Source organism: Musa acuminata, chromosome BXJ2-4, assembly GCF_036884655.1.
Source record: "Musa acuminata AAA Group cultivar baxijiao chromosome BXJ2-4, Cavendish_Baxijiao_AAA, whole genome shotgun sequence".
Lineage (NCBI taxonomy): Eukaryota > Viridiplantae > Streptophyta > Magnoliopsida > Zingiberales > Musaceae > Musa > Musa acuminata.
This window is the reverse complement of record NC_088341.1, coordinates 10,536,762-10,551,494: the sequence shown is the minus strand read 5'-3', so window position 1 is coordinate 10,551,494 and position 14,733 is coordinate 10,536,762. Positions and strand designations below refer to the sequence as shown.

The 14,733-nt window shown below is 36.4% G+C and overlaps 1 protein-coding gene and 1 long non-coding RNA gene across 3 annotated transcripts; one reads left to right on the top strand and one right to left on the bottom strand.

Annotated features, from left to right (window-relative positions):
* Window positions 1-1,460: 1,460 nt before the first annotated feature.
* Window positions 1,461-5,317, bottom strand: LOC135609009 (uncharacterized). Of its 2 annotated transcripts, none has more exons than XR_010485659.1 (3): window positions 5,081-5,317; window positions 3,314-3,431; window positions 1,461-1,982 (listed from the first exon to the last, which is right to left on the bottom strand). It is a non-coding gene; the product is annotated as an uncharacterized LOC135609009 (long non-coding RNA). The 2 variants fall into 2 exon arrangements; XR_010485658.1 differs by having other exon boundaries at window positions 1,462-1,982; window positions 3,314-3,423.
* A 768-nt stretch (window positions 5,318-6,085) lies between these two features.
* Window positions 6,086-13,297, top strand: LOC135609966 (chaperone protein dnaJ 15-like). The gene is made up of 11 exons (XM_065103824.1): window positions 6,086-6,523; window positions 7,496-7,619; window positions 8,645-8,727; window positions 8,809-8,920; window positions 8,997-9,101; window positions 9,267-9,317; window positions 10,815-10,904; window positions 11,013-11,121; window positions 11,213-11,361; window positions 11,462-11,515; window positions 12,931-13,297. Exons 1-11 carry the CDS (start codon window positions 6,396-6,398, stop codon window positions 13,144-13,146), a joined length of 1,221 nt encoding a protein of 406 aa, XP_064959896.1. The 5' UTR covers window positions 6,086-6,395; the 3' UTR covers window positions 13,147-13,297.
* Window positions 13,298-14,733: the final 1,436 nt, after the last annotated feature.

Here is a 14,733-nt window from a genome sequence, read left to right as displayed (position 1 = left end):
AGACCATCACACATAGGACCGTGCACTGTGGATGTGTCCACGTCTGCGTTGTAGATGGGCGGCCGCATGGATTCCCGAATCGTATGTTGCACCTTCGTCTCATTAGCTACATGTGTATAATATATAAATACTGATAACTACCATCTCACTCTATTATGGAACTCATTCTGCTTAGTTTAATAAGATCAATTTGTACGACAAAATCAAACTCCACCAAACACCAACGGACCATGATTTTGGCGTTGGGTGAATCCATTAGAAAAAATTGGAGTCTGCATGACATAGTTGAGGTTGGAGAACAGACATGGAGTTGGGATCCGATACATGTACTAGGTCAAGAGTAGTGAGACGGAAGCATGTCTCCGTTTGGTGCGCCATGTGGGTTTGGAATCATCTCTAAATAATTAATGTGGCCTATTGCACCGGAAGATCTGGTTTTGGTTGAGACTGTTGCTTGCACTACGTTGGAGTTCCTTGGTGGCATTACCTACTAAATTTTGTATCCAAGAATCCGTAGGAGATATCCTCCGCATTCCCATTCATGTCAATAGATATCGTTGCCCCCTATTCCAACCACTAGAAGCTAAGTCTCAAAATAATGTAGCGAATATATCGTTGTAGGTCGTTAAACGATTTGGAAATCTCCTCTTGATTCTTTTCGTTCTCGATACCATCTCATTGCTCCCTCCCTGTTCACACTTGTAGAAGCAAGCTGAACCATGTGAATGTAAGGAGACCGTTGAATAGAAGAAGGTGCAGAGGTCCTATCATGCCCATTTTAATTCAGATAAATATAGAAGGGGAATAGGTAACCCGAATTGATTGTCCCATATGCTAAGGAATCAAACCTGATTCAAATTTGTCAAGAGATGAGTGGATTCACTCAGAATCTTGCAAAGTTAAGTGGGATACGTGTTTGGCATTATTTCCTCTTATATTTAAGTAAATAAAGATAAAAAAACATGTAAAATAGTATTTGAAGGATCTAGAGAGGTCCAAGTGAAATAATATTCATGATGCCTTTTTATAGGAGGCCTCAGATAAACAATCACATGAATTAAGTGAAAAATCAATATATCTAGGTGGTTACACAGAAGCGTCTGTCGAGTATCGTGGCTAGTGGTATTTTGCTAACCACATGGGTCGAATGGCTGACATGTCATGCTAATGAGATGTTTGAATAGGTGTCAGACCAATAACGATGTGATGTCTGTCTAGATGCCTACATGTCAGATATCCGTTATTGTCTATCCGTAATCATCTAGGACATCAAGGACAACCCTCGGTCCCACCAACTAGTAATGCACTAACCAACGATCCATAGAAGATTGCTAATCTTTTTCTTTAGATGATTGATGATTGAAAAGGACCACACCTTACGCAACAAATCACTTTCCCTTCATCCTTCCCACTTCGGTTTTACTCATGTTTGATGTGATTTTAATTGAAATACAAATCAATTCAAGAAATAGGGAGTCTTCAATTTACTCAAACACACCCCTGCGGGTAATTATGGTGTTGCTGAAAGAAACAAAAACCTAACATCCACTGTTTAATGACATAATAACAGAGCAACATCATCTTATGGCAAAGAAAGAAAATAAGAATCGCATTTAAAGACTAATATGAACTGCCACGTCATTCAAGAGACCCATCCGCAACTGGGTACTGAGATGAAAGAACATACTGACATGAAAGAACAGCAGCTATAAGAAACAATGAAAACAACATGAGAACCATGTACCTGTGGATTGATAGAATAACTGGAGAGTTTCTTCTTTCTTTCTAATTCTTCTTTTCTCCTTTCTCTTCCTATCTCAATCACACCTTGATAATGCAGTCGATCTGACCACTGTGAAACACTATTGACTTTTGTCAGCTGGAGAACATTGCCTAGCTATACCGCTCAGCAATGGAGTTCAGATCATCCAAACGTGAAACATGGACTCTCTATTCCATATCAAAATTGTCTAGAGAGGCACCTGTCAATGCTACTGATGATCAGACAACAGCATAATGAAAACGTTGAAATCACATGCCGACACTTGAATTTCTCACTACACTTCACTAATTTTTTTTTTTTGCTATACTGACTATTCTGCATGCTGAACGATTCACATAATGCAGTTGAAATAAAAAACAAATACAAGAACATATTGACTAGACAGGCCAGAACAAATAGGGCCTCACAAGCCATACAAGTCATCTAACAACCTTCTCAAAGTAGAATTGGTTTATTGGGCTTTGGACCTAACAAATTGAAAATGTAACAAAACTTCCACACAAATGATGACAGGATTAACTTCAATTATCATCCTTAGGCACAACCCAATGCGAATTACAAGAGCTTGATTCAACAGAAGAATTCAAGTTCCTGTAGCCACATCCTTCATTCAACCAAAATTAGTAGTTTGCTCACCGAAAATCATATCATACAGTTCCATTTGTTAAATTATGAAAATTTAAGATACTTGTACATGGATAATATAAGTTTAGACTACCATAGATGAAAATTAAAGATGAGCAATTAAAAGCTCATCATGAGTTGCCATACACAGATAATCACATTGTCAAACAACCTTCTGCATCTTACGTAAATTGTTTTCAGCAAGGTAGGTTTCATATATCGTAAGCTGTAAGCAAGTACCATTCATCACAGAATGTTCATTTCATGTTATGCTACTGTTACAGCTACCATATAAACACCGCCACAACCTAAATCTGAAATGTAAACAGTGAAAAGTTAAAGTGGTTTGACAATCAGATGGACTGTGTTAAACAATCTTAGTTTCAATTCACAAATACACTCTGGACAACCAAATAAAGTTGTTAAAAGACTAGGTTGCTTGTAGGCCAGAAAGTATGAGGACAAGCATAAAAAGAGAATATAGGCATGCAGAAAAGAGCAACCTGACTAAATTTCAACTCAATTAGAAAAGATGAGTTTGAAGTAGCAAAGCATGATCCAGAGTTCTTTTTCAGTCCACCTTGTAAGTAACACTTGTAGCCAACAGTATCCTATACCAGCTTTCACCTTTTCTAGGAACAACTTCTCTTCATTTTAGTATACAAGTAAGATTTTTCTCTTCCTAATTAATACTTAGTACCTAAAGTGATTACACATGCCTGCTTTATGACCTTATATGCTACTTATTTGAATAGAACAATATATGGCACAATGGATTAGTACAATTTGAAGAAAAAAGACTGGAAAAACTCATCGATAGATACTGATTACAAAGTAAAATGCACTGCAGAAGTGCTGATATTATGTATTAGAAGAGAAAAATATGCACAAAGAAAAACTACATACCTCTGTATGGCTCCTTTACCAATGGCTTCCCACAATAGGCAAGTTAATGATTAACCATGCAACTGCTTCATATATGGCTTCTTTTCAATCTCCCAGTTCAGTAATTGTTTCTGCAAGACTGCAACTCTCTAAGATGCCCAAAACAAAAGTCATTAAAACATACTCCTAATTTAACAACAGTGTCTGATCAGGGCTGCATGCATATTCAAGGCAGTCATCTCACAATATGTGCTGTATGTTGACAGTCTTCTTAACAGCATATCAGCTATAACAAAGTATTTATGGACCACTAAATATAATTTGATATTGGACTAGAGAATGTGAGTTTGTTAGCATAAATAGTAAATTGGACTTCAGCTAGTTTGCTCCTGTTCTGTGCTACATAAGACTTTAAAAAGAGCAAGTAAATGAGATTAAAAACACACAGTGAATTGTTTGTGGATTGAGTATTTTTGTTACTTGGGCTCAAGATCAAGCATCATGAGCCGAATGGACCTTAGTTCCTACAAGGTTACTGCTATAAATTAGGATCTGATGTTCAACTCAAAAGGGCACATCTAGGATACAGATATTAAGATATGGATCACTCTAAAAATATATTCAAAATAATCTCTACGTATCTAATAGTATAACAACACATCATCCATATTCAAATGGAGTCATATTCTACATATCAAATCTCTATCATGGATAAAAATGTAAAGTTCCTCAAACTAGCAGGATCTTATTTTCTGTACGGACAGAACAAGAAAACAGATTTTTAAAAGGCTAATGCAGATATGGACTGGCTAGCCAATCTTGCTAGGTTTTATTGGAGGCTAAACTTGGAATTACCACTTCTTTAATTAGTTGTCCAAAAAAATGACTCATCATGTACCTAGGATTTTTCAACCATTCTTTTGGTGCTAATCAATCCCAATTCTTGTGTTAGTCAAGACCAAGTCTCTGGGGGTAGCCCTGGGGCTATTGGCAATCCTACCTAATCTGCCTGTAGCTAAATCTCGACTGATTCTGCCAATGAAATCAATCTCAAGTATCCAAATCCAATAGGACGATACAAATTTGTTGATCTGATTAGTTCAATCCAACACTGATCCATAGTGCCCATCTTGAACTCAATCTCAAATTTTTTTATCATGCTACTAACAGCTGTCATTTGAAACAAAAGCTCAGATATTGCACTTATATGAGAATCATAGCTCGGCTCACCTGCTTGCATGCAAAGCCCCGACTAAAACCACACTATACAAATTAATTTTGCCAATAACAAAATATTCGGCATCAATCGAAAAAGATTAAGTTAATCTGGTCATATTGACCACTGCAGCCAAATAATTGTAATGTCCAGAACCCAGATATTTTCTAGAAAAATCTATAGTATCAAGTATCAACATTGCCAGATGCAAGAGAAATGAAAATAATCCACATTGGATGGCAGTTAACATCACCCAAGAATATGGTGTCATTATGCAAATTGAAAGTACCAACGACAACTAGGGCATTCGACGTCCCTGCAGACGGACAGTTTTTATTGCGTGATGCTACTACTTAAGTGAATAATTAGGCATTTTCAGTCGAGTGCCACAAGCTTTCCTTGTGTTTTCTCTAATTGCGCATATCCTACAAATCAATCCCCAAAATCAACAATGCAAGTAGTTCTCTTTTTCTTTTCTAAAATCTGTGCCAAATAGTATTCATAAATTCGAATCAAATCAAAAACCGCGTAGAGAAGGAATAGAAACAAGGGAAATAAATCGACATTAGTACCCTAACGATACGAGAAGGCGAAGAGAAAGAATCATCTGCAACTGGAAGAAGTCGAGGGAGCAGCTCGGGCATCGGAAACGGGAGGGAATTGGAGGCGTTCTGTTTGGCAAAGAAATCAATGGAACGGAAGAATCAGAGAGGTCGCTCGCTTCCTTTTCGCCGGATCCCATCGCCTCTCCCGGTCTCGCGAAGATAGGCGGCCGACGTGCGATTTCATGTAGGGTTTTTGTCGTGACGCGCCAAATAAACACGAGACGGGAGCGTCTTTATCGGGTCCAAACCCGGTCGACGTCGTAACCGGGTAGAGTAGGTCAAGCAAGACAGTTGCATTGAGAGTTGTGATAGACTCGATCCACCACGTCAGCCGCAAAAATGAGGTCCTACGCGTCATTTTATGATTCGTCGGATGGAATTACTGAACTCAAACTACTGTTTTTTAACGGGTTTCTTCACACATCTATTACTTGTCGGAAGTATAGATATATATTATTAATTTAAATTCAAATTTTAGGTATAAAATTGCTCACCCACGTCATCAAAGCCGAAATATTTTATTTATTTATTTTTAAGAATAAATTATCGAAAAACTTTTATTTTAAAACTTTCTCATGTAAAATCTTAATTTTAAATTTTTTTATAAAATATCTCTTATTATATAAAGTATCTTTCACCCCAGCTCTTATTTGACGAATGATATTTTTGTGTAAGAAAGAAAAGGGCATGATGATAATAACAACCCTATCGTATTAAAAAGTATTTGATGGGATTATCATTGTCACTCGTTGTAAAGGTAACGATAGATTCGATAAGATAAAGTGCATCCGATGGAGATAAAAGTAAATTAATTTTTTATGAGTAAAAAAAAATTAATTTAGAGACTGTATGAAAATTTTTTAAAACAAAAGCTTTTTCGAAAATTCTTTTTTTAATAGAAATATTTACGTCCGTCAAACGATTTAGGAGCAATAATACACCATCCATAGCAGCACATCCAACGCAGTCCGTGGACCACCGCCAGGTCAATTACTCAGCTCAAAACCCTTCCACTCGATCCCACTCGAACGATCCCATCATTACCGGAGTAACATCTTGAGGACGGGAATCGATTCGTCTACCCGACGAAAGCTCTTCTCCTGGCCCCGCGACCTCGAACTCGCTGCAGATCTCACTCGGTCTCGTCCTTTTTTCCCCGTTTTTGGAAGACCTCGTTGTTGGTTTTGCTTCTTGTAATTTTTGAAGGAGGATTTGGAGCTTCTCTCTGGCCGTGGGGCTGGTTGGACTGGTTTGGAGGGCGGGAGGAGAGGAAGGGGGCAGGATGGCGTCGGGGAGGATAGGAGGTCCTTCAGCGCCGCCCGTCCGGCGTGATCCCTACGAGGTACTCTGCGTGTCGAAGGATTCGTCCGATCAGGATATCAAAGCCGCGTACCGGAAGCTTGCTCTCAAGTTAGTTCCCTTTTCTTCCATTCATTCCGTATTCCCATCTTTCCAGCGTGTCTGCGCGGAAGGTCCTTTGTAGTGGAAAGCAAACATGTCGTATGTCTAGTTGCTTTTCTTGATCGTTCTTGCCTACATTTTGTACCATTGTAATGGTTCTCAGTGCACTTGTAATTGGGAAGAAAACACGAATGGCAGAACAAGGATAAAGTGATCTTGTCACATAACAGAGGATAACATTTTACCGTTAAATAGGTTTTGAAATTTTGAAGTGAAAGGGGTGACCATTTTCTCGTAGTATAAAATTGATAATTTAACAGTGCCAGAGAATGCTTTTATGCTTGAATAGCCGTACAAGTGAAATTTCTGACACCAGATGGGTTGGTTAAGAGGAATCTCTGCTGCAGAGCTCGGTGTGTGTTTCATAAGAAGAATGCTAATTATGTTCACTACTTGTTTCTCAGTTGTGCTGTGGAAAAATCTGGGAGGATACATATTTCTATAGGATTGAAACCAAGGTCATGCCATTAGGACTGGAGTCCAGATGGTGTTTGGATCATTTCAAGGGCAAAACATTGATTTAAAATTTTAGAAAATGCATGGTTGACGCTACAGTCTATCATCTCTGAACAGGAAGAAATCAGGAGAAGCCTGATGAAGCAATAATCAAAACCATCAAGGAGGCCATTAGAGTTAAGTCTACAATGAAAACCATTGTTGAGGATAATATTCATCCTAGAGATTTTTTACTGCATTGGTGTATTACTGTAATTTCGTACATGATTGCTACATTGCCTGACTTCTGTAAACATAGCATCATAGCAAGTTTACCAATACCTTCAAATCATGGGATGTAGGAAGCGGATTCTACTAGTTGATAACTGTTAAATCCTTTCTGCAATATTTTAAATTGTGGAATCTGTGTTGTTTCTTCTTTTTACATCTCACATGGGAAGTAATTTTTCTATCTTATACCAACAGGTACCATCCCGATAAAAATGCTAGCAATCCTGAAGCATCTGAACTTTTTAAAGAAGTTGCATATTCCTATAGTATCTTGTCAGATCCAGAAAAGAGGAGGCAATATGATGCTGCTGGCTTTGAGGTGGGTGCTTCTTAACGGTTAAGTTCACAAAATAAAAAAATATAAATGGATTGCTTGCTTTAGTTTATACTAATTTTTACCAACATAATGAATAATAACACTAATATAATGAAGTTCATTATGTTCAAGGTGAATGTTCAAGGTCATGTGATCTTAAGCAATTGGTACCATACGAATCTGATGAACTAGAATCTGGACGATCCATGAATCGAGAAATAAAATAGATAAAGTAGTAGAAACATAATGATGATATATGAAAATATGACAAGCAAGCAGATTGGCTATAGAAATGGTAAAACTGGTGAGTCCCATCAACCTGAGGAAGGCCTGCAGGTAACAGTAAGGAAGAGATGATGCATGGAGTTGCTGACATTCTCCTTGTTGTTGAAAGGGTAGAATCTTCTCGTTCAGGTTCCTTCCTTTTTCAATGTTCTAAATTATGAAATCTTTTTGTGCCTCTATTCCAAGAATCATTGGTACTCCTGGAGCCAACAAAACTAGAATAAAATCCACTCATTGGAAATCCTGCTAAAGAAGATTGGAATAAGATGCTACTTGTAACATTTGTGATTGCCCATGTGAAATTGCATATCATCTTTAACCATTCTTTCACCAAATAGATTGGTTGAGCTATCTTCTATCAACTTTTTTTTTAACCCAAAGCAAGAATCTTCTATCAATTTAGCATGCAGCAAGAACCAATCAAAGTTATCCCTTGACAAACTGACTATGGTATTACTAGATCATGACATCTTCTAGGTTCTCTAGGTTTTTGTATCTGTGATTTGATATAGATAGTTTTATGTTTTTCTTTTTTTTTTCTTTCATTTTCTTTATGATTTATAAAAATTTCTTCAATTCTTTCAAAGCTATCACTTGTAAGATTTTCTTTTGCCAGAAAAACTTCTCTGGAAAGGGAAAATGTTTTTTTCCACACTTTGGAATCCATTTAATGTCTAGTTATAGGGTGGTCCTCAACATCTTTCTGTTATAACTACTTAGTTGTTTGTGTTGTCTTGGCTTAGGCTTTTGAAAGTGAAGGCATTGATATGGAGATTGACTTGTCAAGCCTTGGAACTGTCAATACAATGTTTGCAGCTCTTTTTAGGTGACAGTTGAACAAAGTTGCATGATTTAGTTTCTAGGCTATTTTATCCCTAAGCCTGTACTAATTCTTTAAAGCCTTTAGCAAGCTGGGAGTTCCTATCAAGACTACAATTTCTGCCACTGTTCTTGAAGAAGCTTTAAGTGGAACTGTCACAGTTAAACCACTTCCTCTTGGAACATCAGTCACCGAAAAAGTATGTTTTTATATTTTGATAGGAAGACATGCCAATAGCGTATTTTTATTTCTAAATCTCTTTCGTGTTAATGCAGGTGGATAAGCAAAGTGCTCATTTTTTTGGTGTAACAATTAATGATCAACAAGCTCAGGCAGGGATTGTTGTTCGAGTAACTTCGGCAATACAAAGTAAATTTAAGGTGAATAAAATAGGCAAACTTTTCCAAACAACTTGTGGTTTTATTGATTTCCAATATAAACTAAATATTGCATTGCTTTCTTCAGTTATTATATTGTATGCTCTTTCCATTATCAATTTGTACTCTGCTGAGCTAACTTCATCTGACACTGTATCATTGTTTCAGCTACTTTACTTTGAGCAGGAAGCTAATGGTGGCTATGATTTAGCATTACAGGTCTATATCTAGTTCTTTTGGCTTTTAGACTGTTCGCTACTCAATTACGAGCAAAAGATAGAAGTATCAATGCTTTTTATGCTATATAAATTAATTTCTTGCTTCATATTGTTCCTTTAACCAACATAAAGATGATTAAATAATTAACATTTGAAGGTGAAATTATAAAATATCTGTAATCAGTAGTACTCATGTCCTGAAGTAGACATGTTTAGAGAAATTCTAATGTCAATAGCTTTTTGCTTTTAGTTTTGGGTTAATCTTGCCACTTACATCTCACTACTATTTTGTCGTGTCTGATGCAGATGACTATCAAAACGTTTGTGGCTTATATTACTTGTTGATCATACATTGACAATAATCTGTCTTCACTTCTGAGTTTAACTTTCAAGCTTCATCTCTGATATCTGTTGGAATACCTAATAATCATATAGATTGGTTAATGATTCATATTTTTCACTATAGCATTCTTGAATTTTACAGCCATTCATTCAGTCATAGAAGCAAGAAGTTTGCTAAGACTGATATGATCCTGTGGATATAAGATTTATTTATGATCCTTTGCTTTCTATTTATGGACTTGACGTCTCAATGGCAACTTCTTCAGTCAGCCACCTTGGCATTCTTTGGCCACAAAGCAATGTGGCTGAGTGCAAGAAATTTGCACAACTAGCATGGTTTAAAGCACCATGCAGTACCAGGAGAATATTAGTCTTGGGTATTGCATGTATGCTGTGCTAGTGAAAAGAAGGCAAAGCACATCCATAGAGGCATGGAGCATCCTGTCATGCCAAGTGTATACCAAGACACCTTGTTCCTGCTAGCTCGTATACTTCCCAAGCATGTTAGAACATGTTGATTAGGAGCGCATATGTCTTGAAGGACATATATATCGTTCTCTGCCAAAAATTTGTCTTGGTATGTTACTTGGAGATATGTTGGGACACAACACTTAAAGCCCCTACCTCTATGAGGAATTCTTTGGCCATATTATGACTAGACAATCAGTAATAATACAATATCTGCAAGTTGTAGTTTCCAACATGAATGATACCAACAGTAAATATAAACTTGGAATAATCAGATTCTATGTCCGCTAATGCAAAACATGTCATTACTAGCTTCACAAGTGGTTAGGAATATAGATTGTTCTTAAAAGTTTGAGTGTATCTTACTTTTGCTAATGATATCATACTCCCCTTGTTACTTTGATTCCAGTAACTAATGATCTGGAAGTTCTTTAAAAATTTGTTCTATCACATCACCCTCATTTTTGATGTTGCTAACCTTCTCTTTAGTTAATTTTAAATATGAAAAGTACATGTCAACTGCAACATCTACAATGTCATCTTATGGTAATATAATTTGAGTTTAGATAAGTGATCTATTCCATAACTGAAAGTTTCTTGTTTATCATTTTATATTTTAAGTATATGAGTACAATGGTATACATTCAATAGCCCAGAGTAACATTCAGTTTTGTTGTGTCACTTTCAGGAAGATAGTGAAAAGATTGGCAAAGTAACATCTGCAGCGATGTACTTTTTACATTTTCAAGTGTATCGGATGGACTCTGTAGTTAATACGGTGTGTTCATCATGCCATCTTTGAATTGTTATGTTTCAAGAATAGATAAAACAAGGGAATGAAAGGTCTGGATAGAAGAATTTGATGATTTAATCTTTGTTTGTGCAGTTAGCCATGGCGAGAGATCCTGAGGCTGCTTTCTTCAAAAGGTTGGAAGGCCTCCAACCTTGTGAGGCCTCTGAACTAAAACCTGGCACCCACATATTCGCCGTTTATGGTCTGTTATGTTTTACCATTTCCTATTGCATAATTATGTCTTGGATCATTTTGCAAGTTCTTTATATATTTATCCAGTTCTCGTTGTCCAGGTGATAATTTTTTCAAATCTGCTACATATACCATTGAGGCTTTGTGTGCAAAATCATATGAGGATACCACAGAGAAACTTAAGGAGATTGAGTCTAAAATTTTAGCAAAAAGAGATGCCTTGCGGCAATTTGAAATAGAATACAGAAAAGTACATACTCTTGGTTTTTTGTGGCATTAAATGGTGTTTTTACATGTCATCAAATGGTCGTTTGTAGTAATCTGACTTTAATTTTCTTATGGTTGTCTAGGCACTTGCATGTTTTCAGGAGGTCACAAACAAGTATACCCAAGAAAAGCAATCTGTAAGTATGTTTGCAAAATAAAATTACTTCATTTAAGTATGCTTTGGCTATTCGGAGCTGCATAGTATCTGAAGTTCTGAACTTTTAATTGCTTGTAGCTTGCAGTTTTTTCTTGATTAGGGATGACAAAGAATGACAAATAAGTACTATATGATCTATAGCTAATAACTTTGTTAACATACTTGTGCATTTTCTTCATGCTTTCTACCTTACTGGGAAATAAGTTCACCATCATAATGCTTGTTTCTGGCCTTCATTTCTTCTGACTTGCAGTGTTGCTACGTTGCCCTTTAGGGTGCATTTGTTTTGGAACTTATGGAGATTGAATTGAATTTTATTTGTTTTAATGTAAATGGATTAATAGTTGGGACACTGTGGCTTGTTTTTGTTGTAAATAGATTAATGGTTGAATAAGCCAAAGTTTTCTGCCAAGTTGTCATTTTTGTGAATTCATTTTTTAAGATTTGACTAGCAGTGATGGCAAAATTACCATGTCGAGTCTGTGCTACGGTTTGGAAATAGCATGTGATGAGTTGCCAATGCCAACTGTCAGACTAGATCCATGACTTCCTGTGTGATTTGCCCTGTTTGTTGATGTTGTCATGGACCATCAAGGTTTGATGTCAATGATCTTAAGGATAAAATAATTCGAACCATCACATCTTCTTATTCTAATACGCCCAAAGTTTCTTGAAGAAGATCAGAATTACAAGGAGTTGCCGTCTTTTTAACATCAGATGTTTCTGCTTTTCATATCTCATACCTTAATCCTCTATAATCAACTGTAGAATAAATGATACATTAAATTTCATTCAAATGATGGAGTTCTTTTTCTATTCTACATATTTTAACATTTAAGTTATTTATCAAGAGGGTTTAAAACTTTTTTCTTGGTAGAGTTACATGATCATCAATCTTCTCTGCATGCAAATATACTACTTTTATGACACTGGACACTTCTCTGTTGAGTTTGAACAAGGTATACAATAGCAGTTAATATACAAGAACAAGTTCCTTTCTTGGTGAATCTTCATCTTTGTTTCCACAATACCTCCTGTTTTGTAGCCTCTCCCCCAAATCACTAGATCTTGGCTGGTGTCACTGATGGCTCCATCCACAGCTCCTTCGAGGCTTGTCTTGTTCATTGGGTCACTCTCAATGTTGCTATCTATTTGGACCATGTATTTGTGATCCAGTTTCAAGGATGAAATCTGTCAGTAGCTTCAACCAAATTAAATGAAATTAAAATCTTCATGCTTCATTCTTTTTACACTCTTCTGGAGTTAGATTGTGTATGTTCATCACTTGTTAATTGTGCTACTTCAATTATTCATGATGCAATACTTCAACCTAATTGAGGTTAGTTATTTTCAGAGAATATTAACAGTTTTGTGTTTATGTACGATTCATTGCAGGTCGACGAGCTGTTGAAACAAAGAGATAATATACTCTCCTCATTTACGATACATAGAAGTGTGATCAATTCTAGTGGTGATGCTAATAGTAGTTGCAAAACTCCTGATGAGGATATCAGATTTGGCAGCCCAAATGGAAGTCTTGATGTGAAAAATAAATTGAACAAAAAAAAATGGTTTAATCTCAATCTTAACCATTCTGATAGGAAGGGCTGATCAGCTCTACTGTGAAATGATGTGTTATATTGAGAGTCTTATGCTAGGAGAAAGTTGCCAGTTTTTCATTGTTTGCCATACATGTAAGATCACCCTGTGAATCTCTCGAAGTTTTATCATAACCTCCTTATGCTATTTTTGAGCTCTGTAAGTTTTGTGAGTTTCGCTATCATATGTTCTTTTGTCTGGCCTTTGTACGTGCTTGTAAAGTTGAACTTTGGTTTTCATTAATTCATTATAGCTGAAATGTCTCATTCCTAAGCAGTTTTATTGTTAAGTTCTTTTGGAAAATGTTAATCAGTGTATTGACAATTTTACCCAGGCATGTTTGGTGGGGATGATCGGCATGCCATATTCAAAAGGCAAAAGACATATCTGGCTGCGATGATATATCCTAAGGTTATTTATGTGATGTTTTTGAAATCTGTAAGAGGTACGACTACAAACCTTTCTGTCCATCTTAGCTATTTTCCTCATGGACAATTGTTCGAGTCTCAGGACATACTTGATAAGAGTAATATACATATCTTAGAACTAAGGTGTGAGATTTGTAGGAACATTATGTTTTGCTTTCGCCAATCATGGTAGACTCTTGAAGTTTGCCATATTTGTTTTCCTTAAGATGAATTGTTGCTTTCTGATTTTGTGCCACCTGTTGTTTTATCTACACTGTTGACACAAAACTTGTGAGACATACTTTTCCAGAGTCTGATATCTTGCGGTGTCAGCTTGTGGAAAATTTCAATCTTTAAGAGTGGAAATCTACAATTAATTACATTAATTACAGCTGTTCTATTTTGTGGCTCTTAGAGGTTCCACTGAAACATCCGACCCTTTCATCTAGCCTTTGTGGACTGAGAAAGTTATCTTCCCAGTTATAACCAATTATGCCATTTGAATTTTGAATACATTGAGACGCTCATCAATTGATCTTGATTTTGATATTTCTAAGCTCAGCACATGTTAACTAGTGGGTTTTGTTCATAAAATAGTTTGTATACCTTTTAGTGGACCGGAACTATTAAGAAAGTGAGCGTCATTTAAGAGATCTGCGTGGAGTACTAAAGATGCCATGATTCATTCATAAATAAGGTTCTTCTGCAGCTGCCGTCAATTCTATCGACTTTAATGAATTTTCTCCAGTTATGGTTAAAGACCTCCATCATTGATTGTTGATGCTCATACTAATTGTTCGGGCTTAATCGTGAAGAATAATTGCTTTAATTACTATGTTTTTTTTTCCTTTTTAGTTGTCAGAGTCTCATTGTTAGGCTTGACCGAGCAATTGTTTTTTAAATTTTTTTTTCTTTTTGGTGGAAACGAGAAAGAAATACTGGTGGTATTAGGCGTAAACAGTAGGTGTACCCATTCATCATGCATGATTGTATAATGTCAAAGGCACAAGAAAGAAGCTTCTTTCTTCCTACTCTCACAACTTTTCAGTGCCCAATCCTCCTTTCAAGTTCCAAACTCCATGTGGACTCTTCTAATTGTGTACTTTAGGTCTCCTTATTCTTCTCCTGCACTGCAAGTACTTCCACGTAATAGGCTCTCTTTTGGATTTCCTTTTGTCAGGCTCCAAGACAA